The sequence below is a fragment of the Ophidiomyces ophidiicola genome (assembly GCF_022830035.1).
Source record: "Ophidiomyces ophidiicola strain CBS 122913 chromosome Unknown scaffold_11, whole genome shotgun sequence".
NCBI classification, from domain to species: Eukaryota; Fungi; Ascomycota; class Eurotiomycetes; order Onygenales; family Onygenaceae; genus Ophidiomyces; species Ophidiomyces ophidiicola.
Window position 1 is genome coordinate 238,109 of NW_026054651.1, and position 25,293 is coordinate 263,401.

General features: G+C 46.7%; 6 protein-coding genes across 6 annotated transcripts; 3 read left to right on the plus strand and 3 right to left on the minus strand.

Moving 5' to 3' along the window:
- Positions 1-708: 708 nt before the first annotated feature.
- ALG9 (mannosyltransferase) lies at positions 709-4,800 on the minus strand (the record flags this gene model as incomplete). The annotated part of the gene is made up of 10 exons (XM_049252412.1): positions 709-1,474; positions 1,554-1,677; positions 1,744-1,796; positions 1,855-1,957; positions 2,025-2,262; positions 2,343-2,644; positions 2,988-3,099; positions 3,151-3,942; positions 3,997-4,669; positions 4,739-4,800. 10 exons carry the CDS (start codon positions 4,798-4,800, stop codon positions 709-711), a joined length of 3,225 nt encoding a protein of 1,074 aa, XP_049108586.1.
- Positions 4,801-5,096: 296 nt separating this feature from the next.
- On the plus strand, positions 5,097-6,986 carry LOZ57_003364 (uncharacterized protein; the record flags this gene model as incomplete). Its single annotated transcript, XM_049252413.1, has 1 exon — positions 5,097-6,986. One exon carries the CDS (start codon positions 5,097-5,099, stop codon positions 6,984-6,986), a length of 1,890 nt encoding a protein of 629 aa, XP_049108587.1.
- Positions 6,987-7,280: 294 nt separating this feature from the next.
- Positions 7,281-9,056, minus strand: prp3 (U4/U5/U6 small nuclear ribonucleoprotein prp3; the record flags this gene model as incomplete). The annotated part of the gene is made up of 1 exon (XM_049252414.1): positions 7,281-9,056. One exon carries the CDS (start codon positions 9,054-9,056, stop codon positions 7,281-7,283), a length of 1,776 nt encoding a protein of 591 aa, XP_049108588.1.
- A 382-nt stretch (positions 9,057-9,438) lies between these two features.
- LOZ57_003366 (uncharacterized protein) lies at positions 9,439-14,691 on the plus strand (the record flags this gene model as incomplete). Its single annotated transcript, XM_049252415.1, has 4 exons — positions 9,439-9,623; positions 9,686-10,171; positions 10,233-13,038; positions 13,096-14,691. The coding sequence occupies 4 exons, from the start codon at positions 9,439-9,441 to the stop codon at positions 14,689-14,691; spliced, it is 5,073 nt and encodes a 1,690-aa protein (XP_049108589.1).
- Positions 14,692-14,890: 199 nt separating this feature from the next.
- RAD3 (TFIIH/NER complex ATP-dependent 5'-3' DNA helicase subunit) lies at positions 14,891-17,427 on the minus strand (the record flags this gene model as incomplete). The annotated part of the gene is made up of 4 exons (XM_049252416.1): positions 14,891-16,681; positions 16,734-16,850; positions 16,895-17,351; positions 17,411-17,427. 4 exons carry the CDS (start codon positions 17,425-17,427, stop codon positions 14,891-14,893), a joined length of 2,382 nt encoding a protein of 793 aa, XP_049108590.1.
- A 272-nt stretch (positions 17,428-17,699) lies between these two features.
- On the plus strand, positions 17,700-25,095 carry LOZ57_003368 (uncharacterized protein; the record flags this gene model as incomplete). Its single annotated transcript, XM_049252417.1, has 10 exons — positions 17,700-18,005; positions 18,076-18,469; positions 18,525-20,241; positions 20,296-21,146; positions 21,193-21,606; positions 21,657-22,039; positions 22,098-22,397; positions 22,446-22,896; positions 23,845-24,061; positions 24,114-25,095. The coding sequence occupies 10 exons, from the start codon at positions 17,700-17,702 to the stop codon at positions 25,093-25,095; spliced, it is 6,015 nt and encodes a 2,004-aa protein (XP_049108591.1).
- Positions 25,096-25,293: the final 198 nt, after the last annotated feature.

Sequence of the window (25,293 nt, forward strand, 5' to 3'; positions counted from 1 at the left end):
ATTATATTATTATTTGTCTTGTTTTTTCTTTTCAAGGACGGCCCTTCTTTGGTTTTCTGTTTTTTATAAATTGGCATCGTACCTTGGCGAAATTCTTTTCTTTCTGGATTCCGGTGTCTCTTTTCTTGCAATAGATGATGTTTGCTTGGGTTAACCAATTTTCTGGTTTTGGGGAAATCTCATGCATTATCGCTACCCTCCATCAAGGCACGGTTTTGGCGGAAGTCTGCTGCTATTCTCTACATAATAATACTTGGAAAGCGTGTGTACAATAATAATATGAGAAAAAAAAAACGGAAATTGAACCTTTTTTGATCGCTACCGGGGACTCCCCCGGCGATTCCAAATTACGCTCTTTTGCTTGAGTTTCCACTTTTCCGTGGAGCTATATTTCTACGAATCTAGATCAGTCGAATTCTGCGCACTACTGGGAAGCTGGGCAGCGCTCCATAGTTGGGTTTTCTTTCTCTTCGGCGCTGCGGCAGGGTTAAAGTATGTTTTGGCGGGTGAGCGAGCGAGGGAACGAATAACTTCCTGGCAGATGGTCATTTTATGTATTCTTATTTCGTCCTGCCCACAAGCAAAAAGACACGACTACTTACTAAAAAAGTTGGTAAAAAAAAAACGACAAATGCATGCATGCGCAATTCTAAACAATAATAATAATAATAATAATAATCTTATCAACAAACTTCGCCTGATGATCTTTCAGAAAGGATACCGCCGCACCTCATCCTCCTCGTCCAGATCCAGCCCGGCCGCCAGCTGCTCCTCGTGCTTCCGGTCGAGATACTCCAGCAGCACGTCGCCGTACTTCTCGCGGCCCTTGTAGCGCGACACGTCGTCGCCCCAGCTGCGCACGGCCGACGCCAGGCGGCCAGGCACGTACGGCTCGCGCGCGATCTCGGTGACGGGCTCGAAGTACGTGCGGATGGTGAAGACGACGGCGCCGGAGCGCGGCAGGCGGCGCAGCGACTGGCGCTCGGAGCGGAAGTAGTGGTGGCGCACGGCCGTGGCCTTCTGCGCCGTGTTCCAGCTCACGGCCGCGGCGTCCTCGGCGCCGATGCTGTGCGACCACGCCAGCGAGTCGTCGACCTGGATGAAGTAGTTGTTGCGCAGCACCGCGTCGCCCGGCTGGATGCGCCGGAAGAAGCTCTTCATGCCCTTCTCCAGCTTGCTCGCGAACCCGGGCACCGCGCCCGACGTGTGGATGTCCGACAGCCGCATGCCGAATTTGTCCGTCAGCCGCCAGAAGCCCGCCAGCAGGATCGCGCCCGCCAGCAGGTAGTATTCGCCGTCCGCCCGCTCGAACATCAGCGCCAGGTCGTCCTGCACCAGCCGCGCGCACGTGGTCATGGGGTTCTCGGCGAACGGCCGCTGCGTCGTGTTGAAGGATTCCCCGGTGAGCAGGTTGTCGATGCCGATCGCCGTCCGCCGGAAGAGAGACGGATATCGCAGGGGCAGGTAGGAGCGGCTGCGGTGTGTGGAATCTATGGTTTTAGCACGTCTGTGCCGTGCTGTAGACTTGGGGGAAGGGGCCGGCCGTGACGTACAGTTCTTCTAACAGCTCCACCACTCCGTCCATGGCTTCGGGAGCGACCATGATGCATTTGTCCTCCCGCTCCTTGATACGGCGAGCCTTGTCGGCATGGTATTTTGGGTAATGATTATCTAATTCTGAGTAGGAAAGACGCCGTCAGCGCGCTGTTTCATAGAAGGATGGGGGTATGTATGTGTATTCACCAATCCATTCATCCCATTTCATGGATCGAAGCCCCATAGTGATAAAGTATTTCCTTCCACATATTAGTATTGGTGATGTAGGTTGTGTGGTAGGATGTCTGGCAGGCTTACGGGCCATATCTGAAGGGACGGTATGGTTTGGGTTTGGTCGTCCGAACATCCCAGTCGGGATACGGCTCTGGGTCAGGCCGCTTGAAGTCTTGCGGTATCCATTCTAATCCAAAATGCGACAGCCGTCAGCGTGTGTCTTACTACGGAGTGGGTGAGGATCCCATAAGCACCTCCCGGCGTCCTGTCAAGTGGTTTAGGCTTGGATGTATGCGAGTTGGGTTTCTCTAGGTCAGCAGCGCCAGAGCGCCGCAGAAAGCCTCTGTCGAGTATCCTCCAGAGCGTTGTGAGGGCCCACGACGATGTGAAGGCAAATAAAACAAGGCCGGCTAATTCTTTAACATAAAATTGCTCGATAATTTGGGCTAGAGAAGCTTCAATCATGGTATATAGCTTATTAGCGGGTTCTTTCTTTATATATATTCAGTCAAAAGTTGCAGCAGCGCCAGCGCAACGTGGTGAGGCAAGGGAAATAGGCAATAGTTTAATACAAATACAAGCCCAACGCCCGTGACCAAAGTTGGGAGAGTCCTGTGTGAGCGTAGACGGGAGCCGGCGTCAGGCACGCTGGACCAGCCACCTCCTCCATGTCTGGTCGAAGCCAATCGAGCCGCCTCCGACCACAAAGAGTAGTAGATGGCCTTCATGCGGCGTCGTAAACTGGACTGGCGCTCCTCGTTGTCCTGCCGCAACTGGCTTGGTCGTGCAGTGCGGTTGGTGGTAGGGCGATGCGGCTGGATAGATTCTCCGCTTCGGGTAAAGTGCGGTGCCGCCGGCGAAACGTCAACACCAACTGCGATCACGGATCAGGAATATGAATGCAGGCGATCTGCCAATAATGCCGATGTACCAGATAAGAATGCCGGAACGCGCTGTTTGACTTTGAGGTTGGTGTTGGGTCTCTGAGCCTGCTGACAGCTTTCCCCGCATTCCACAACATAGGCTTCCTTATCGCGCGGGGCTAGAGACGCGTTTCACTCTTGACTTCACTCACGCAGTAGAGTCGACATCGCGCCGTCGCAGAAGGCAGTATTGTCCGTATACACGGCGCAATTTGGACGGAACCAACGGCACATCGGGGACCCAGAAAATGCGACCCAGCGCACCTGTCCGTCGACTGTCCAAGAACGGCCTACACGCGACCCTATCCCACGTCTTGGTATCGAGGATATAATGAGGTTGCAGCTCGGATTCTTCATCGCCTGGGAAGTAGGAATCCACCAGGAACTCGCACTGAGAAATATCGGTCTGCTGAAATCAGTACTCATCGACACAATATAAGCAAACGATTGTACTTACATATTTGGAACTATCTTCCTGATTCATGTCGTTCATCCCTGATGGTATCAGCCAAGTTCCAGCGAAGGGGCCGGCGTCGGCTGATCCGGCAAATTCCCCGGGTAATAAGCCTTTGAACTCGTTTCGGATAAATTTGGCGTGTAGATTTTGTGGTAGGAAAAAGGAAGACGGAAATCGATACCATTCTTTCCCCACGCACACAGAAGCCTCGGGCGCTGTGATGTTGACCTGTTCCAATTCATTGAAAACCTTGAGAGGAGCGCTATACGCCGTAAAGGTGCCTGCAATTCTCAAAATGCCAACATTGAGGGCAAGAAAAACGCCGCTGATAATGATCACGAACTTCAACTTCACGGGGATCCGGCCAACCAGTTCGCGACGATCGGTAGATCCCAGGTACGCAAGCACTATATGAAGACCAATTGCCGCATTGAGCGCTAGAAATGGGTATGCCGGATACATAAACCTCTCTTCCTTATGGGGCTGCAGGATGAATATTCCAAGCCAAAGATAAAACGGAAGCAGGTAGGTGATCGATCTCAGCAAAGTTTGTTTTGACGTTTTCTGGAGGCGGAATAACATCTGTAGAATGAGCAGGGGCCCACTCAAAAGCGCCAGCACAAACCATATGTTGAAATTAAGCAGCAGGTTTTGTGGGTAGAATGTCCAGGGCTCAGTGCCAAAAATTTCGGGGCCCTTCCCTGCTCCCCCAAAGACGTTATAGGCTACGATGTTCCACGGAACTACCACTAGTTTCCGATAGAAAAGACTATCAACGACAACTTCAAAGAGCTATAACACAATGAGTATGATAATATAAGACGTATTTGAAAGGGGTGTTCCTACCAGAACTCCGAGACATCTTATTCCTCCACTGAGAATCCGGTGGAAGGCTGGTCGGATCTCTTGAAATATGACAGCGAGAACGAGTTCTTCGAGAACAAACGGGATCACCAGAGCTCCGGCAAATGGCCAACCGACTATTGCCCCAATTCCAAACCACATAATACCTCTAGCTGTTTGAAGGCCTTTCTTCGTGTCCAAGAATGCCGAGAGCCCAAGCATCGTTGTGTACATTGTAAAACTGGACGGCAACAGCGCAGTAGAAGCATGGAACATACCAGGGCTAAATAGTAAGATCATGAGAAATAGTACACCGATTCTTGGGTTTAGTGAGCGTGATATGACGGAGTAGAGCCTAGTCTCACAGACCGTACAGACAAACGCGAGCACTACACGGAGGAAATAGAACTGCGCCGACTTTGTACGCGTAAGGAAGGTGGACATCTTCACAAAGCAAGCATGCACAGCGATATACAGCCAGCTGCGGATGGAGTATGTGGGGGAGTACTCCCAAGTTTGCAGACCATAGCCATGCGACAGGTAATGGGTAGGTTCCCAGTAATTGAAGGTTTCATCGCAATCCTGTATCGGTGCCAAAGTGGCTGTGAGGACATTCGAAAATAAGCAGAGGTAGAAGACCACGTTTAGAGGGAGGAAGAAGGTCTGCGGGACAGGCCTGTGGTGAATGGTAAATGTGTTAGCTTCTACAATGTCGCTGTATAGGCTCCGTAGAGGGAATACGTACTTCGGTTTATTAGGCGAAGCTGCTGAAGCTCCGTCCTTAGGCTCGTGGTCTTCGGAAGGCATTGTTTCAGCTCTCAGCCGTTGTTAGCAAGAGTTCATGCGCGTGTTTGCATTTTGCTTGATGATGACCATTGATGATTGATGTTTGGATGGGGAGCTCAGAAACTTTGTACGGCGGGCGGTGACCTCATCGGGTGAAATAATTTTTTTTGGGCCAAAGATAGACTGATTCTTCACAATCACCTACATCAAGCAAAAAATGTGTTAGATGGTCGCGTTTCTCGCTCATTTTATCCTGTTGGCTATTAATATTACCCCTAAATCTTGAATATTTTTTCGACTGTCAACTGCGGCCCGACATGGCTGATCAGGACCCCGACGAGGGTAGCAATTTCTACAACACGCCTATCGGTGGCAGCCCCTTTCCGCTGTCGCACGTCGGCAATTCTGTGGAGGCTGAGCGGACATCGTCGCTACTGAATCCCCGTCCTCAGATACCTGGATTAAGCCTTTGCAAGGACTCCAATGGGCACGATCTCCCGTCTCATGTAGAGCAGGCACCTCCCGAGCACGGAACATTAGCTGACTCTCTAGACCGCGTCATTACGGCTATAGAAGCTGCGACAAATGGCGATGCGAAGGGAACTACAGAAAAGACGAATGGAGCTAATGATTTTGATACGAAAATGGGGGGAACTGACTCGCAAGACAATGGGCCTAAGACTCTATGTGAAGCATCGACTATTATTCTACCTCCGACAAATGAAAGTACCATGCCCATAATCGATACCATCCATGCCGAGGAAACCAGTGCGCCTATAAATGGGGAATCGGCGCCTGATACAAGGATGGAAGAAAGGGAGTGGGAGACAGACTCTTCGCCATATGAATCGTCATCGGACTCATCGTCTGACTCTTCGGATGATTCAAGCGATGAGGAAGATTACGAGCTGTTGAATCCAGAGGAACAAGCTAGAATCCTCCTTGCAGCAGCAGGGTCAGATGATGAGGATGGCAAAGATGAGAAATCAGCCGCAAAGAGTGTTAGAACGGCGAACGAGAAAGCGGAAGAGGTGATCCCGAAACCCAACATAGTCATTACTGCCGATACGAAAGTTGAGATGCTCGGTAATGTTGAGTCAGTGGTTGATAATATCGTACTCGTTAAAGCGAATATATCCGGTGAATATCAAGTACTGGAAACTGGCTCCGTGCTCTGCTCTGCAAATTTGGAAGTGATTGGTGTGGTTTCCGATACCTTTGGAAAGGTTGAACAGCCAATGTACACCATTCACTTTACCGATTCAGAGGAAATCAAAACTTCGGGCCTGGAGAAAGGCGTACCAGTGTTTTATGTGGTAGATCTCTCTACTTTCGTTTTCACCCAGCCACTGAAAGGCCTGAAAGGCAGCGATGCCTCAAATTTGCATGATGAGGAGATTGGAGAAGACGAAGTTGAATTTTCCGACGACGAAGCGGAGGCTGCCTACAAGCGTCAGCTCAAACTCAAGCGCCAGCAGAAGCGAGAAGGTCGATCTGAGCAATCAAATGGAGGCAAACGTCGCGGCGGACCAGGTCCTTCAGGACTGAGGCATACAGAGCTGAACTATGATGACGAGCCGCAGGAGGATGGGTATAATACGTTACAACGGCCAAAAGACTTTCATGAGCAAATGTCTCGAGACCAACCCAGAGCACGCTTTCATGATCGTTCTTCCGAGCGAGGGTTCCGGGGTGGCAGAGGAAGGGGAAAGGGACGAGGTCATGAGAGAGGTAGAGGAGGACGGGACAGTGGCCGGCATCAGCACCACCGAGACAATTACCACCCGCCACCTCCATCTGAGAGATCAACACAAATGCCTCACCAATTCTCAAACAGATATCCTGAACAAACACAGTCCTACAATGGAAATGCCAGTCCAATTACTTCTGCACCACCACAAGCCTTCCCTCAGACATATCCCGCCTTCTCGCCGCAAGTTAACCAACCTCAGACACAGTTCCCTTTCCCAAATTTCTCCTTTCCTCCGCAAAATACGCTTCCGTTTCCTCCACCAGGCTCTCATATCAACCCAGCTTTCTTCTCGAACCTGTTGCTGCAACAACATCAACAGCAGCCGCAATACGCTACGCAGAATGGGTCATCGATACCACCGGTATCTCCTATCTCTCAAAGACAGGCAGATGCCTTTGCTGCTGCTCAAGCCCAGCTGGATACGCTGAAGCGACTAAGTGGTGGAGGCACATGATACGAATAATGAGGTTAAAAAGTGATTCAAGTCATTTTTTGATGACTTTTGATAACCATCTAAATCAGGGTTTTTTACGGTGTGCTGGTCTGGGAACTTCATATGTAGATTGAACTGGAGTTTGATATGTATTAAAATTATGTAGTTTTTTTCGCGAGCAGATTTAACTGTGCTAGAAGTGGGTTATCCGTATCTGAACGGAATAACCTTAATTCCAATTGTCATCCAGCCCTATGCATATATTTCATTGTAAAGGTAGTACTGATTTCCTCCAAAATACTAGACAGCATTTTTTCAGGTTGTACTTGACTTCATAGTTTTGGCTAGAGTCCAAAAGTTCTCCATCTTCGCACGCGTCAAAGTATCCTTCGCGGCGGCATCTGTTTCGCAAACTCTTGCTCCAAGCCATTTTCGGAATGCCCTGGCTTTTCCTTCTCCTTCCCAAACAAGCGTACATGAGTTGAGGCTTAAATCCTTAAGTTCTCCAGTTTTTTCATCCTCTGCTGATAGCCAGGCTGCTAAAGCTTCTCGGTTTCCTTCTTTGACGGCATTAGGTCCAGCATTTTCCGTCCAATCAATACGGTTGAGCATAAGTTTTTTATAGGCATTGATGGAATGGTATCCACCTTCGACAATTAAAAGATTAAATTTAGGATGCATAACACAAATGCCAGTGAGGCTATGTTGCTCCGCATTTCTACTAATTTTGAAGCGATGGCGACCGTTTGCAAGGCTGTCAATACGGTATACGGTCACATATATTCCTTTTGACGCATCGTTTTCTTGCTGCTTGGCGAGCTTTTCTTTCCGCTCTTCTTTTGTTAGTTTACGAGACTCGTTATCCGCCATGTGCTTTTCGGCACGTGCAGCAATCTCTCGGTTAACACGGGCTTCAACGGCAGTAGGATCTTTAACAGCCTCTTCACCGAGAACACGCATCAAGTTCGATTTCTTCACCTTTGGAGGAGGCGCCGGTTCGAGACCCAGTCGAACTTTAGCCTGTTGCTCTTTGAGGTCGGCCATCCGCCTCTGGCGACGTATTTTGGCTTGCTCTTTGGGTGTGAGATACATAGGTTTGGGCGGTGGAATGTTTTTGTCCTGAGGAGGCTCCAGCAGTACTGGGTGTTGTATGTAGAGGGTGATGACCGAGTCTGGCGAATCTATCTTTAAGTTTTCTGTTTTGTCGATAGCGGAATAATCAGTCCCGTTGACAAGACCTTCATCCCACCACTCAATAGCGGGAGGGGCAGGGACCAGAAATGCTTTTTCCAGGTCCAGGTCTTCATCTATGCCGGCCTGGCGAGCACGTTCTGCGATTCTCTTTTTCATAGCTTCCAGCTGTGCCTGTCGCCGTAAAGCTGCAGCCTGCTGAATATATTTCCCTTTTTGGTTAAACACGAGCTGACGGGAGTAGCGAGGGCGGGCGAGGGCTGTCTTTGCTCCAAGACTCGGATCAAAATAGGGATTGTTTCTGGTTTCTTCGATCGAGGGCCCAGAAAGATCAAGCTGCTTGCCTTTAGATTTGATCAATGGTAGAGACGAGTCTCTTTGGCGATTCGCCATAGTCGTAGCAAATTTGGGGTGCATAGCCTGCTTGTTTTTAGCAGACCTACCATCGGATCCCATGTCCCCAAGGAGAGCTGGATGCAGGCCCACATCGAGGCCGCCCCTAGCTCTTGAAGTTCCTTCCTCAGAAGCCAAAGGTACGAATGAAGGAGTGGGCTGTGGCTTTGGCTGAACAGCTGCATTCGCTCTTCCAGTCGCTGCAGCAACGCGAGCCTTCATTTGCTCGATTCTGGATAGGGATGGGGTCGCAGGAGGCGCGGGGGAAGGAGATTGGGAAGCGGTAATCGAAGCCGGGCTTCCTCCGGCTTGCGCTTGGAGTCGGGCGCGGACGGCTTCTGCTTTCGCCTTTGCTGCCGCAATGGCCTTTTGAATGTCGATTTTCGGCGCCACACCACCGTTTCTATCGGGTGCGGGGGATCCATGATTGGATCGCGGGCGTTTGGGAGTGCCATTTTCATCACCGGAGTGCCGTCGCTTCAGGGAGGAGTGCGATGCGTCTGCCATTTTTATGTGCTGATCTTGAGCGGTATGCAAGATGCGAAAGAAAAATGCTTGTTATGGGAAATTCGCAAGTACCTACTGATGGTAAGGCCACAAGAGAGATATTATAGCAGCAAGAGTGAGTAAACAATAATGATGGGTGGCCGGGTCTGCGCCCGTAGGTTCTGAGTAGAAGACGTGGTAAGCCAGCAAGTCTTTTGCGATGCGGCTCAAGCAAGGCGCGACATGATGAGTAAGCAAATTCTTGGCATAAGCTCCAATGCAGAGACGGCAGTAAACGGCAGAAAAAAAAGTTCCTCAAGCTCGACGAGACTGCGGACGACGAGCCCCCAGTCTACGCATTCCAAGCGACGGCCACGGGCTGACAGCTGGCCGCTTCCACACAATGGCAAGCTTCACCCGGCCTGTGCCTTCGACCATTGGTGCGCTGGGGTTCGAGATCCTCTCCAGCGAGGAGATCAAATCAATATCAGTCAAGCGCATTCACAATACCCCAACTCTCGACTCTTTCAATAATCCCGTCCCGGCAGGCTTATACGACCCAGCTCTGGGTGCATGGGGTGACCATGTGTATGCTGCTTCCTTCGCATCGTGTGTTCAGTTGTGTATACTGACAGTTTATTCCTGTTTAGATGTACAACATGCCGGTTAAATTCTTGGTCTTGCGCTGGCCATCCCGGCCACGTAGAGCTACCAGTTAATGTCTACAATGTTACCTTTTTTGATCAACTCTTTCGCCTGCTGAGAGCGCAATGCATTTACTGCCACCGGTTTCGAATGTCGAGGTTACAAATCAATAAATATGTTTGCAAGTTACGACTCTTACAATACGGTTTGGTGGAAGATGCTGCCGCTGTTGGAAATATGGAGCTGGAAAGGGGTACACGAAAAGGGGACGGCGAAGACTCTGATAGTAGCGAGGAAGAGGACGAAATGGATCTTATTGATCGCCGTAATGCTTTCGTCCGCAAGTGCATATCCAACATTACAACTCGCGGAAACGATCAAAATCGTGGACGAATGACTAAAAATCCAGTAGTAGCGGAAATGAGAAGAAATACTGTCCACGATTTCTTGAAGGATGTTACCAATACTAAGAAGTGTACATCCTGTAGTGGGTAAGTTGTCACTCTAGTATGCATCAACCTAGGAATGTATTGGTTAACCGCTCATATATAGCATTTCCCCCTCTTTCAGAAGAGACAAATACTCAAAAATTTTTCGAAGATCGTTACCACAAAAAGCAAAAGCCGCCATGATTGCAGCAGGCCTACAAATTCCTAACCCACTCGTACTAATGGAGGAAGCGACTCGCCTTTCTAAGAAAAGCAAATCGATTGGACTTATGGATGAGGCAAACGGAATCGAGGATGATGATTACAGCATTATTACTGAGTCACATGGCGCAGAACACCAGGTATCAATGGGGAACGCAGTGTTGGCGGCAGCTGAAGAAAAAGGAGCATATGGCCGTACGCAATCGGAAGACGCACAACAATATATACCATCCTCGGAAGTGTATGCCTCAATGCGATTTTTGTTTGAGAAAGAACAGGAGATATTAGATCTGATTTACGATTCGAGACCGGGTGCAGGCCGACGGTCGCATGTATCTGCTGACATGTTTTTCATTAAACACTTGCTTGTACCACCTAACAAATATCGTCCAGCGGCGCAGCAGGGCCCGAATGAGATAATGGAAGCTCAGCAAAATACATCGTTCACCCGAATCCTGAAGCTTTGCGAGCAAATTAGTCAAATCAGCCGAGAGAGGCAGGGAGATGGTGCTGAGTCACTGTCCCGTATTCGTGGTTATCGTGACCTTCTCCAAGTTATAGTTCAGCTTCAAGATGCCGTCAACAGTTTAATAGACCGTGATCGAAACCCTGCACAAGGGGCGGCAGGCATGCAAAACGAAGATGGGATCAAGCAAAGATTAGAAAAAAAAGATGGCCTTTTTCGTAAAAATATGATGGGAAAACGTGTCAATTTTGCAGCAAGAAGTGTTATATCTCCGGATCCCAATATCGAAACCAACGAGATTGGAATTCCTCTTGTTTTTGCCAAGAAACTGACATACCCTGAGCCGGTCACAGATGGGAATCATGAGGTACTTCAGCAGGCTGTCAGAAATGGCCCTGATATATACCCTGGCGCTGCAGCTGTTGAGAATGAGCTTGGCCAAGTGGTTAACTTAAAATTCAAGTCTGCTGATGAACGTGCTTCAATTGCAAGCATGTTAACGGCGTCCTCAAATTGGAAGCTCAAGTGCTCAAGGAATAAGAAAGTATATCGACATTTAATGACTGGAGATGTGGTGTTGATGAATCGACAGCCAACTTTGCACAAACCATCCATCATGGGCCACCGTGCTCGTGTTTTAATTGGAGAAAAAACGATTCGTATGCATTACGCTAATTGCAATACATATAACGCAGATTTTGATGGAGATGAGATGAACTTGCATTTTCCTCAAAATGAAATTGCACGGGCTGAGGCAATGTACCTTGCTGATACGGATCATCAATATCTTGTTGCGACATCTGGGAAGCCTTTACGTGGCCTCATTCAGGATCATATCTCAATGGGAACGTGGTTTACGTCGCGTGATAGCCTTTTTGACGAAGAAGATTATCAGCAATTGCTTTACAGCTCTCTTCGCCCCGAAAAGTCACATGTGGTCAGGGAAAAGATTGAACTTATGCCGCCCACAATCTTCAAACCACAGCCGAGATGGACTGGAAAACAGGTTATTTCCACAATTCTCAAAAATATTACTCCTGTATCCCAGTCTGGATTAAACTTGAAAGGAAAGTCTTCGACTCCTGGAGATCGATGGGACAAGGGCTCCGAAGAAAACGAAGTCATTTTCAAAGATGGGGAGCTTTTGTGCGGCATATTGGACAAAGCCCAGCTTGGACCCAGTGCCGGTGGGCTGATACATTCAGTTCATGAAGTATACGGCCATACAGTTGCTGGAAAGCTCATTGGCATCCTTGGTCGTTTGCTCACAAGGTTCTTGCAAATGCGCGCTTTTACCTGTGGTATGGACGACTTGCGACTGACTAAGGAGGGCGACAAGGTGAGAAAACAGCAGTTGGAGAAAGGCAACACCCTTGGCCGTGAAATTGCGCTTCAATACGTGACCTTGGATAAGAGTACGGCTGATGACAAGGACGCAGAGTTACGGAGACGACTTGAAGATGTACTACGGGACAATGAAAAACAGGCAGGCCTTGATAGCGTGTACAACTCAAGATCAGCCGGCCTCTCGTCCGACATTACGGCCGCATGTTTGCCCCGTGGTCTTGAAAAACCTTTCCCATTCAATCAAATGCAAACGATGACCGTATCTGGTGCTAAAGGATCGATGGTCAATGCAAACCTGATCTCCTGCAACTTGGGCCAACAAGTTTTAGAAGGCCGTAGAGTTCCAGTCATGATTAGTGGAAAAACGCTTCCATCGTTCAAACCCTACGAGACGAAGCTTGTTGCTGGTGGATACGTTTCTGGTCGTTTCCTTACTGGAATCAAACCCCAAGAGTATTATTTTCATGCTATGGCCGGTAGAGAAGGTCTAATCGATACAGCTGTTAAGACATCCCGTTCTGGATATTTACAGCGTTGTTTGATCAAGGGGATGGAGGGCTTGAAAGCAGAGTATGATACCTCAGTCCGGGATGCCGCAGATGGTACTCTGGTTCAATTCGTCTATGGAGAGGATGGTTTAGACATCACGAAACAAAAGCATCTTCAAGACTTTGGGTTTTTAGCTCAGAATTTCCAGTCGATTGTCTCGCAAGTTAATGGCAAGAATGAGTATGACAAAATCGCTAGCTGTGATGCTTCGGATTGGAGTAGAGACGCTATGAGGGTAGTAAGAAAAACTGGCAAGCTGGACGCTAAAGATCCAGCATTAACTCTTTATCCCCCTAACGCGAACTTTGGAAGCACGTCCGAATCCTTTACCGCTGCGTTGAGTAAAGTAAGGTCAACGGGTTCCCAGTTTTCAGTATTATACTAACATTCTCTTCGCATTTAGTACCGGAAAGAAAACCCCGATAAGATATTGAAAGATACTACGAAAGAAAAGACCAACCGTATTTCAAAGAGAAACTTTGAGCGTATCATGAACTTGAAATATATGCGCTCTGTTGTGGACCCTGGCGAAGCTGTTGGGATTGTTGCTGGACAGTCTATTGGCGAACCTTCAACTCAAATGACACTCAACACTTTTCACTTAGCAGGTCATTCTGCTAAAAACGTCACTCTAGGTATTCCTCGCCTTAGGGAAATTGTTATGACAGCGAGTACCCATATCATGACTCCTACCATGTCCGCCGATTTATATGATGAAGCTTCTCAGAGGGATGGGGAATTATTCGCGAAAGTTATTAGCCGGCTCACTCTTGCAGAGGTAATCGATAAACTCTCGGTACACGAGCGTATTGCTACAAAAGGTCAAATCAAAGTAAAGCTCTACGATATTCACATTGACCTATTCCCACCCGAAGAGTACACTCAGGAATACGCCATCAAGGTTGAAGACGTGCTAGAAACGCTAGAGAAACGATTTATTCCAAAACTCGTCAAGCTTACGACGGCTGAATTGAAGAAACGAACCAACGAAAAGTCTCTCTCCAGCTTTTCTGCTGCGCAGCCAGAGATAGGAGCATCTGTTGGCGTGGTTGAAGATGGTCCACGTGTTGGCGAGGGGCGAGGTGAAGCTGACGATGATGAAGATGAAGATGAAGATCCAGATGACGCAAAAAGGGCACGATCATCACAGAACAGGTCAAACCAGGCATCGTATGAAGCCCCTGATGATGATGATCAAGACGTTATACGCCGTCAGGATACCCCAGAAGTCGAGTCTGGTGATGAAGATGACGATAATAATGGAAAGAAACGTAAACCCCACACATCCAATGATGATGATGTTGAAATGGAAGATGTTTCAGTAACGAACAATGCTAAGGAACGCGAGGAGTCTGTGCGAGATAAATATGCGGAAGTCACCAAATTCAAATTCGACATTAGAAAGGGGAACTCCTGCATTATCCAGCTGCAATACGATGTCTCGACTCCCAAACTCCTTCTATTACCTCTTGTGGAGAATGCAGCCCACACAGCCCTGATCCAATTTATTCCTGGCCTTGGGACTTGTAGCTATGTTCCCGAAGACAAAGGAACCCGGGCTCACGTTATCACCGATGGAGTCAACCTTCTTGCTATGCGCGATTATCAGCACATCATTAACCCCCATACCCTATACAGCAATTCTATTCACCATATGCTTACTCTCTACGGCGTCGAAGCCGCTCGAGCAAGTATTGTGCGTGAGATGGATGCGGTGTTCAAAAGTCACAGTATCGCCGTTGATAACCGCCATTTGAACTTGATTGGTGATGTAATGACTCAGGGTGGGGGGTTCCGCCCATTTAATCGTATGGGTATTGTTAAAGATAGTACATCACCGTTGATGAAAATGAGTTTCGAAACTACTGTGAGGTTTTTAAGGGACGCTGTTCTGGATCGTGATTGGGACAATCTTGCTGGACCTAGCAGCCGAATTGTCATGGGAAGAACTAGTACTGTAGGAACGGGTTCGTTTGATATTCTCGTACCTATTGCATAAAAAGCATGATTGGTATTTCGGGTTTGTTTAAATACCTTGTAACTACTGTGCTATTTTCATACGGAGCGTTAGGAGTTTTGGATCTTACAAAAATACTATATATTTCCAATTCATACTCCGAAACTCCCCCGAGGTATCCTGAACTATATGCTAGATATCGCCTTAAACTCCAATCCTTCAACTCCATGCATATATCAATTCATTCAGCATCTATCATTAAAAGGTCTGCATCAATATTATCGTTGTCGTACATATCTAGGTCAGCTGTAGCAGCCACTAGAGCTCCCTGGTGTTGCTGGGTGACTTCTTGCTGTTGTCTTTTCTCCGCTTCTCCCTTCTCTTTCTCAACATGAAGTTCTAGGTCGGCTAAGCTCCAGGTGGAAATACCTTCCTGGTCTTTGGCTTTGAATGGCTGCGCCATTGTCCGAAGAAAGCTCTTAGCTGTTGCCACAGCCATATCCGTGCTCAAATTTGTTTCGCTCTCAAGCATATTTTGGTTGATCCATTTGGGCAGTTGGCCTCGTTTCTTTTGAAATCGTCGATCTGCGAGAACCATGACCCCATAGTCATCTTTGCCCCGAAGCACACGTCCAAGACACTGTGCAGCATGACGCATGGCATCGAAAGAGAGGAAATCATTTTCTCGGATCCGGTAGTTCTCTCTCAAAAATTCAAGCCGTGCTTTTAATATGCGTGATTCTGTATACTGAAATGGAACGCCAATACATAGAACAGCGCGGCCAAAGTGGTGGTCAAAATCAATTCCTTCCGATACTTTGCCACGCGCAACACAAAGAAGAAGTGCTCCTCGTCCATTGCAACATGCAGTGCGGTATGTCTCAAGGGCAAGTGATGATTCCTGAGAGTCAGGCGTCTCAACAAGAATCAACTTGTAATTCCATATTGAATCCAAGATTCCCATTCCTTGCCACATACTAATAATCGATTCCATATAAAGATAAGAGGGGAAAAATACCACTATTCCATCTGGAGTTATGCGGGAAAATTCAAGAAGTAAATTACCGTAATTGCGGACAACCCCAGGATCGTTCCGGATTTGAAAGGAAGAAGAAATCTGTGCCTGGTCCGAACCACGCGTAACAATCATTGGTAAAAAGGAACGTCGGGCAAGGGTCATGCTGTACGACTCCTGGAGTACAGTTGTAAAACCGAGCATTTTTGGATACATTTCGAGAGGCGACAGAGTGCCTGACGTTATGATGACAGAGCTGAATCTATCAAAAACGGGTCTGATAGCGATAGCTGCATCTAGACAAGTAAAGTGAAGGATAGGGTTTGGTACAGTTGCAGTGTCCGACTCAAAAGGCTCTAGGATGAGCAAAAACCCTTTTTCGTAAGTCGCAGTTAATGTTGCGAAGGTTGCAACCTCCTGGAGAGGCTGATAATCTTCAATATTCATTAATTCTAGAGTCCGAACAAGTGATGTCAGTCGTTCCGCGCAGAATCTCAGGGGTTTCCGCTCAATGAACGTTAGATCTTTCAGATGAGAGAGAAAAGATAGTGGGGTTTCAGAGATAGTATGAGTGACTTTCATCCGGGTTTTTAAGTACTCAATAAATCTTTTCAAGAAGGCAACAAAGTGCTCTGCTCTCCGGATATTTCCTGGGACTGCTTCCTTGAGCAAGTCATCAGGCAGAGCAGGATTAGCCATGAGCTGATCCTCTTCTCGTGCTTCATCAGCCTCCCTCAAGCCTTCAACTAACTTTTCATACTCTCTCTGCAGTTTATCTGCGTCTGTTCTCTTCATCTCATCTATTTTACGCTCCAAGTTGTTTGCACCACGACCAGCTTTACGCAGAGAATCTTCGGTGATATCGATGCTGAGAGATTCAATGCAGACATTGTCAATATTATGGGCCTCATCAAAGACTACTATACAATCCTTTGACAATTCTTTTGACACTCGTTCCGCGATTTTTGGATCAAGTAAGTAATGATATGAATATATTATAACATTGCAAAACGGCATCTGGAATTTGTCAACAGCTGTGCTATAAAAATGTAAAGGAGTGCTAGCGTACCATTCGTCGAGCTGAAAAGTAAGGGCACTGCTTATGCTGCTCTCCATATTTGATGATTCCGTCGAGCGTGAACACCCCAGGCGGTACAAGATTACTTGGCTCTAAGAGATCTAGGTTCTAATAAAATTAGCAAAGTTTAGGATGGGGAAATAGATGCAAACCTCATGATATATGCAAAGCTCAACATCCTCTCCTTTTTCCTTTCTTTCTTTTACGAAACTGGCTGTTAAACTTCGGCATCTGGCATCAACGACAGTGCCACTTTTTTCCCTTCTCACAGAGGGGTGAAGGCAAAGATTTTTTCTACTAGTGAGGCCTAATGCCCTAAAATCCTCATTGTATCCAAGCTGCTGTGTGCGATATTTCATTAATTCTCGTAACTCTGTCAATGCTTTTTCAATTTCGGACATTGTTCGAGAGCAATAGATCAGCTTTCTGTTTTCTGGGGAATGTTGCTGGTATGCGACAATTAGGGATAACAAGGATACAGTCTTCCCTGTCCCTGAAGGCATCTCAAGAACGCAGTGCCCTCCGGCATCCAACGTCTTTTTGAGGTCGCACATGTATGCATACTGCTCAGGATAAATTCGTGGATACGGAAAAAGGACGGGTAAGTCACTAATGAAAGCAGCGGTTAGCAGGGGAATTCCACCAGAAGAAAATACCAATATGCATACTCAATAAAAAACTTCATTGTGTCTTCGGGTCACAAAATACCCTCATCGTCCACAGACACGAAATACTACTGAAGCTTAGGCTTCGCGTCCAGGCGATGCCGCAGAATCGCCAAGTCACGTGGACGTCGCCGCTTTAAATCTCCGTTTTGGGTGTCGGAGAAGGCACCCAGCTTCTTTGAGCTGCGGAGTGATAGACGGGCGGCGTTGTACGCTGGAGTACGGAGTATGTATATTTTTTCCGTTCCTCATCTGCATTTGGACTAACATCTACCAGAGAGCTCTGCCCACCATGAGTAAGAAATTCAAGTCGCAAGCCTCGAGCAGCCGGGCTGCTTCCAGTCCTTTTGGCGCAGCATCTTTTGGCGCCTTCACCCAAACAAACGTGGGTGCGGGGAATGTGGTCTCATCGCTGTCCTATATCTTTGAACCTCCGGACTTGTCGTTGCTATCCCACCCCCAGGTAGTCGTTGCGTTTAAGAATCTCTTAAAGAAAGACAGCACTACTAAAACAAAGGCTCTGGAGGACCTTCTGAACTTTGTTCGTGGCTCTGAAACTCAGGAAGGGAAGCTAGAAGATGGATTTTTGGATGCTTGGGTGCGTTTTGCCTTCCCATCTAGTTGTAGATTAAAGGTGACAACAGAATTGATTGTAATAATTCCAATAGGCCATTCTATATCCACGTATATCGATAGACGTGTCACGGAGAGTTCGTCAGCTTTCACATACTCTTCAAGGACATATTGTATCGACGACAGGAAAACGAATAGCTCGTTATATTCCAAGACTGATAGGAGCTTGGCTTGCCGGTCTCTATGATAACGATAAGTTAGCTGTGAAAGCTGCGCAGGACTCGATCATCCGCGCATTTCCCGCAGAGGACAAAAGACAAAGTATATGGAAAGTATATCAGTCTTCGATATTAGAATTTGTACTTGATGCCACAGTTCAGCAAACACCCCTGACCCTGAGTGACGAGCGAACCGTCCGACCAGATGAGGCGAACGCAAAACATGCCCGGGTTGTCGCAACTGCCTTTCAAATGCTTCATCGATTACTTGGTACTTTCTTGGTCCTTTTGCTGCGTGCTTCCTTTCTTACGCTAATTTTTTTTAGTTAAATCTCCTGGTGGCCAGCTACAGAAAGATTCTCTTCTTTTGCAATCATTATTTGAGAGTCGAACTCTGTGGAAATTTGCATGCCATGAAGATTCTTTTGTGCGTCGATCTTTCTATGAACTCTGTCAAACGTCTATTTCCATAATTGAGGGATATAGTGAATGGAAGACTATAAGTACGCAATTGCTTGCGAAACCCCTAGCCATTGACCAACACGGGTCAGCAAATGAGTATTCTGGCCTTTTGCTAAAATTAACACATAAAAATCCTCAAATATGGACTGATGATTACTCTGACAAAACTTCTGCCTCCAAACGGCTCGTCAAATACATCAAAAGAGGCTCTCAAGGTGGCTCAACTTTGTACTGGCAAAATCTGCGATGCTTGCTACAATGCATTCCAGCCGAAATTCTGTTAGAAAACTCTCAGAATAACAGTAATGTATTAGAGCCTATTAACTCCGTCATGGAAGCTTTTCTCGGGGGAATATTGAACAGAGAAGGAGCACGCTCAAATATTCCCATCGCTTGGTCTGCTTTCGTTGAGACCGCTTCTTGGATATCCGACAAAATAGAAAGAGTAACCGACCGCTTAAAGTTCACCCAGGAGTATCTTCTCCCTATCCCAGAGCACTATGTTATTTCGCCTTCGCAACAATCCAAATGGGCAATTCAAGATAAATGCGCAGTGGATCTCTGCACGCAATGCCTAGTTTTCGCGGCCAAGGCCACCGGTTCTACTACCGTTTGTGAATTTTGGACCAGGATATCAGTTCTATTATCGGAATCTGTAAAGTTATCCGCTCCAGCGCAAGCTCAAACCCCTCAAGCCTCTCAAGACTTGATTTGTCTACAATCAAAACAATTTTTCAGTCTCCAGACCAAATTTCTAAGGTCTGTAGAAGAAAATAGGGAGCTCTCGTCTTACCTCCAAGTCTCCAATAAGAGCACAGTTAATCTATTTGAGACCTCCCTTGAAGCCCTGAAGTCTCGGGATGGCAACCCGTACGGAGCAGCCTCGGTTATCAAGGATGCTGTGATAAACTCCCAAAGATTCTTGTCCGATATAGATTCAGTTGAAATATTCCTGGCCGATGTTGTTCCTGATCTCGCGTTATCCCCGTCTTCTAATCACCTAGTGTCTGCCTTGTTTGCATGCCGGCAGCGAGAAAGCTTTCAGACAGGCCTGAAAAAGCTGATCACCGCATTCCAAATGACTCCACTGACATTATATGCGCTTTCAGGGTTGGAGACTTTATTTTCTTTGATAAATACAGACGACCTGCGCATACATCCTAAGTTGGAATCCTTAATTATGAAGAAACTGGAAGAAGCACTACATGGAGAAAAACAGATTTGGGCTAGCATAGCCTGGACTTTTCGAAATCCAGCATTTTCCAATGGCATTTCCAGCCGTGTCTTAAGTTGCCTAGCAGAGAGCTTGTCGATGGATGAGGCGATATCACTAGAAGCGCTCTGTGGCCTTGCGGACATCGTCACCTTGGACTGTGTTACATCTTTTGCAACCGGCTCAGAAGGGTCTAGCTTGATTTCAAAACTTTTATTTCTTTCGGAATCCCCAAACGATGAAATTTCACACCGCGCAAATGCTTTACAGGTGAAAATCAACCGTTTGATTAACAGTAGCAATATGCCTGGGCCTACCGTAGGAATCATTGAAAATAGTTTTGAGGATATTGAAAAAGAGCCTTTATCGTAAGTACATTATAGAACTGTGTTTGCCACTAACTTACCGATATTTATCTCTAGCATTGACGCTTTGGTTGCTATCGCACAACAGATTCTGGACTTTGCTCCGGATCAAAAGGACATTAATTTATCTAGCCTGTTTCCCAATGAAAGCCAATGGACCGCTGCCTTGAAGCCATTTCTCCAATGCCCTTTGCCGCCGTCGTTTTCCATTATGAGCTCTCTCGGCGGAGCCGTGTTTCTGGTAAACCAAGCACACCAGGATACCGATGTCGTCTCCTTACCCCGTGATTCAAACCAGTTGCCTTTAGCTACTCGCTTGGCATTATTTGTGACAAAATTGCTTGCGGCCACTTCAATAGATGATATGGAACCACAATTGCAGCAGACCTTGTTCTTGTACCTTCCACTTGTGATTCAGCTGGTTGAAGATGACTTGAATGTTGAATGTACCACCACTATGCTGCCCCTGAATTTTTCTGAACTAGATTCTCCGGAGAGCCGAAATGAATTTGTTAGTTTTGTTTCTGAAGGTCGACTCAGAATAAAGCAGTGGATCAATAAGTCGATGGCTTTTAAAAACTCGCCTAATAATAATAATAATAATACCGACATCGTGACATTTTGGCATGCTCGTCTGGAGAAATTACAAGGAAACACTCCAGAGGCTTATCGACTAGCAGATGCGTATACTAGAATAATGGCCGAGAAAGAGAGTCTAGAAAATATTGACTTTGCTGAATCCGCTCTTGAAATGGCGCAACAGCTGAATGGGAGCGCGAATCCATTCGTTCTACCTGCTGTAGTTGCTAGTTTCAAAGCTTCCCTGGCTTCGTCTCCCGCAGCTTTAAGACTATGCAATCAACTGGTTGCCCAAATCACAGGACTTGATGAACTTTCTCAAGTTGAAGGTTAGTGCTATTTTCTCCCCAATTTAATACCCGCTTACCTTAGTAGGTCTTCAAAAACTCATTACTCTCAATGTGGTTTTGCAAGGAGATGGCAATTTTGTTGAGAAGATTCCCACTCAAAGATTAGTGTTCCTCGTAAAACATTTGATGAGATGTATGCAATCGACAGAATTTCCATTAGAACAGCTGGCAGAAGCTTTCAAAATTCTTGCTGCTGTCTTCCCGCAGCTGAAAGAAATATACGGGTCTCATTGGGCAGATTCATTTACTATCCTGGACTCGTTTTGGAAAAACAACAAAGAGTCCGATGAGTATCTTTCAGCTCTCCACGCTTCGCTACGTTTGTTCAACTGCTTAAGGAACCTTGCTATTAACGAAAGTAACGACGACCTGGAAGACGCATGGGTCGCTGTACAAAAGGGGCTCGTGGAGGTATTGATCCATTTACTTTGCTATCTTGGTAAGTATAAACCCATGATTATGATATTTCCTTACTCTAAGAATTTCTAGGTCCACTGTACAATCCTAATGTGCCCTGGAACATAACCATCGATCTTCTTGATCGCCAAATTAAGCAACTTAATGTGGATTATGTTGAGGATATTAGTGGGCTCTTTAGCTCGCTTTCAATTCGCAGTGGAGGAATACAGCGTGCTGCCTATGATGTGTTGCGTCGAGTCATCCCGAAATCTCAAGAAACACTATCTTTAGATGTTGCATTGTCCGGTGCTATAGCGAACCTCCCAGACGAGCTGCTCTCTCTCCTTCTCGACGTCCCATCTTCCGATATTCTGCTGCAACATCCCATCCACGAAGATAACGATGATATATGGATGGATGTTCGCTGTTACCTCCTGAGCTGGAAGGTTGTTTTCGATCACTTTGCTTTTGCAGTAAGACTACCCACCCTTTGATGAAACTCATTACAGTACTAAAAAATGTGTTCTGTAGTCGCTACCTGTTCAAGAGCGTTATTCTATGAATATCAAGGAGAACAACTGTCTCGATCCGCTTCTAGATTTCACATTTGAAATTTTGCAATTATCTCAAGGAAGGCTTGTAGATGCATCTAAAATTGACATCCGCTCTTTTCAATTAGACGAATCAGAGTCCCTGGAGAAGGAAATACAGTGGCTACTGACTAATGTTTACTACCTTTGCCTGAGATATTTGCCTAATCTCACTAAGACATGGTGGGTGGATAGTAAGAAACGTGTCAAAGGGCCTGTTGAGGGTTGGACTCAAAAATTCGTAAGTACTCACTGCTAGCACTATATGTTTATTTCTAATTTTTGTTAGGTCTCCCCGCTGGTCATAGAAGATTCTCTTCAAAACGTGGCCGAGTGGTTTGATGCCCAAGATTGGAACAATGAAGAACAGGCCTTGCAGGTCAAGATATCCTACAAAGTTGCCGAAATCGTTGCAAGTATTGAAATAGACGAAGAATCTCCCGCCACATCGATTTCAATCTCTTTACCACCCACTTACCCACTTCAGCCGGCTATGGTGACTGGTCGATATCGCGTTGTTGTTGACGAAAGAAAATGGAAGAGCTGGCTGATGTCCATTCAAGGCGTCATCATGTTTTCTAACGGCAAGCTCGTTGACGGCTTGCTCGCCTTCAGGAAGAATGTCCAGGGCGCTCTGAAGGGCCAAGGAGAATGTGCAATTTGCTACTCCGTGATTTCAGCGGACATGCAGACGCCAAATAAGAAATGCGCAACGTGTAAAAACACGTTCCATTCGGACTGTTTGTTTAGATGGTTCCGGAGCAGCAACTCGAGCAGTTGCCCATTGTGCAGGAATAATTTCCTTTACTCGTGATGCGGAGATGTACGGTACAAAAGTGTTGGCAACCCCCCTACTTTTACACAAAAACCCACACTTTTCACAATCAAGTTGCTCGACAAAAATGTATTGTAACATATCATTAATACATATGAATTGTAGAGAATTCATAGAAGAATATTTTAAAGATAATTTTATTAAATAATTATAAATGCTTGCTTCTTTAAATCTCATTAAATATGACTGAAAGTTATCATCACATAGACTCCTCTACTCTTAATGAAAATAAGTCAGAATTAAATTATTCAAGACACGGTGAATAGTTCAAGCATTTATCTACATATTGATTATATTATTCAGTATACTAGTATACAATTTTGCGGGGTAATTGAAGTTTGAAAAGTGTCACTTGAAAAAAAAAGATGCAAACACTTTTAATGACACTGTATGTGCATTGGGGATTTCGACGATTGCATTGCAGTTATTACAAGATATATAGAACAAAGCGATGTACACGAGTATACATGCTTTAACTGTATGAGGCACCAGGGCTTTGGATCTATGCTCTCGTCATCGTCTGTAGCCAGTACATAGTCCTTTCCTGAGCAAACTAGTTGGCGTTTCTAGGTTACATGCTCGGCTGGCTTCTACTTGGGCCTATAATCACATGCTACTCCCAATCAAGCACTTGATAGACGCGGGGAGGCGAGTTGTGTTGGAGGCTCAGCCAACCTTGTTCTAACTACTATCAATCTGATAAGATTAGATTGCGGGGCACCATGTCACTCAATCCGCGCACAATCCTCGAGTTCCTTCTAGCGTAACGCAGGGTGCGCTCTGCATCTTTTGTCGTTTCAGGCCCTCTCGGACTCTCAGATGTCGGCTCCTCAAATTCCTAACCTCCTCCTAGGCCGAAATGGAGCTGGAAGAGCCTCCCGTTTTCGTGGGCGCGGAGGCGCCGACAAGACCAGTCACCCCTACGCCAATGTTTCCGCAAAGGACAAGGTAATTCAGCAAACCGATTACGATGCGAGTATGTCTAGATTGAGCGCAGTAGAATTGGGATACTTGGATGATCCATTTGCAGGCATTTTGAGTGGCATTGGCCGTGAAGATGCGCCTCGAAGGTATCCGATTATAAATCGCGGTAAGGCAAGCAAATGTTATATTTACCTACAGACTCTATACTGAGAGAGAATTCTACTTTTCAGGGACATACGTTCGAACCACCGCTATTGATATTTTGATTTCACACTTTTTGGCGCCACACGACTCAAACATTACGAAAAGACGGCGGCAGATAATATCACTGGGAGCGGGTACTGATACCCGTGCCTTTCGACTGCTTTCCCAAAAAAAGAGATTGGGAGCCACAGGTGACTTGGTTTATCATGAGCTTGATTTCCCAACAAATACTACGGCGAAGATCAGCACGATTCGACAATCGCGGGCATTGATGAGTACGCTCGAAAGCTCCATAGGAGGCGTGACAGATGACCAGGGCATCAAAATATCAGAAGCAGCAGATGCTTTACATTCCACATATTACCACATCCACCCAGTTGACCTTCGAACCCTCTCCTCTCTACCATCATGCGAAACGAGATTCGAAGGCATCGACACGACGCTTCCTACCCTCATAATTTCCGAATGTTGTTTGATATATCTCTCTCCAACTGATGCATCCAACGTCCTCGCGTATTTCACGACCCTATTCACTACCTCCCAACCGAATTCTTTGCCTCCGTCGTCCACGAGCCCAATGACACCCCTAGCCCTGGTTATCTACGAACCCATTCGCCCACACGACCCATTTGGAAAAACGATGGTCACCAACCTTGCCACACGCGGCATTCATCTACAAACCTTGAACCAATACGCGACCCTGTCTCTTCAAAAAGACCGGTTGCGAAGTATAGGCCTGGTCGCGGGGCAGGGCGCGTCGGATGTGGATTTCCTCTGGGAGAAATGGATTAGTAGTAGAGAGAAGGAGAGGGTGGCAGCGCTAGAGATGGTGGATGAGGTAGAGGAATGGAGGCTTCTGGCGAGGCATTATTGCGTCGCGTGGGGCTGGAGAGAGGGGAAAGGAGATGCTGAGAGCCAAGAGCAGGTGTTTGGCGGGTGGACGTCCCTCGAAGGCCAAGAAGGTGATGAGGTATAAAAGGAATAAATATATGGTTGATGCACAGAGCTTTACCTCTAGGAATCCTATGTCCGAGCTCATCTGTGGAGGGGTGGGGACTTGATCTCCAACTATGGATGCAAACGACGGCGATATAAGAGCCGTGCGTAAAAACTTTTTAAGGCTCTGTTCAGAGTATCAAGTTGTGACAATACTAGTGCGGTGTCCTTGTAATCA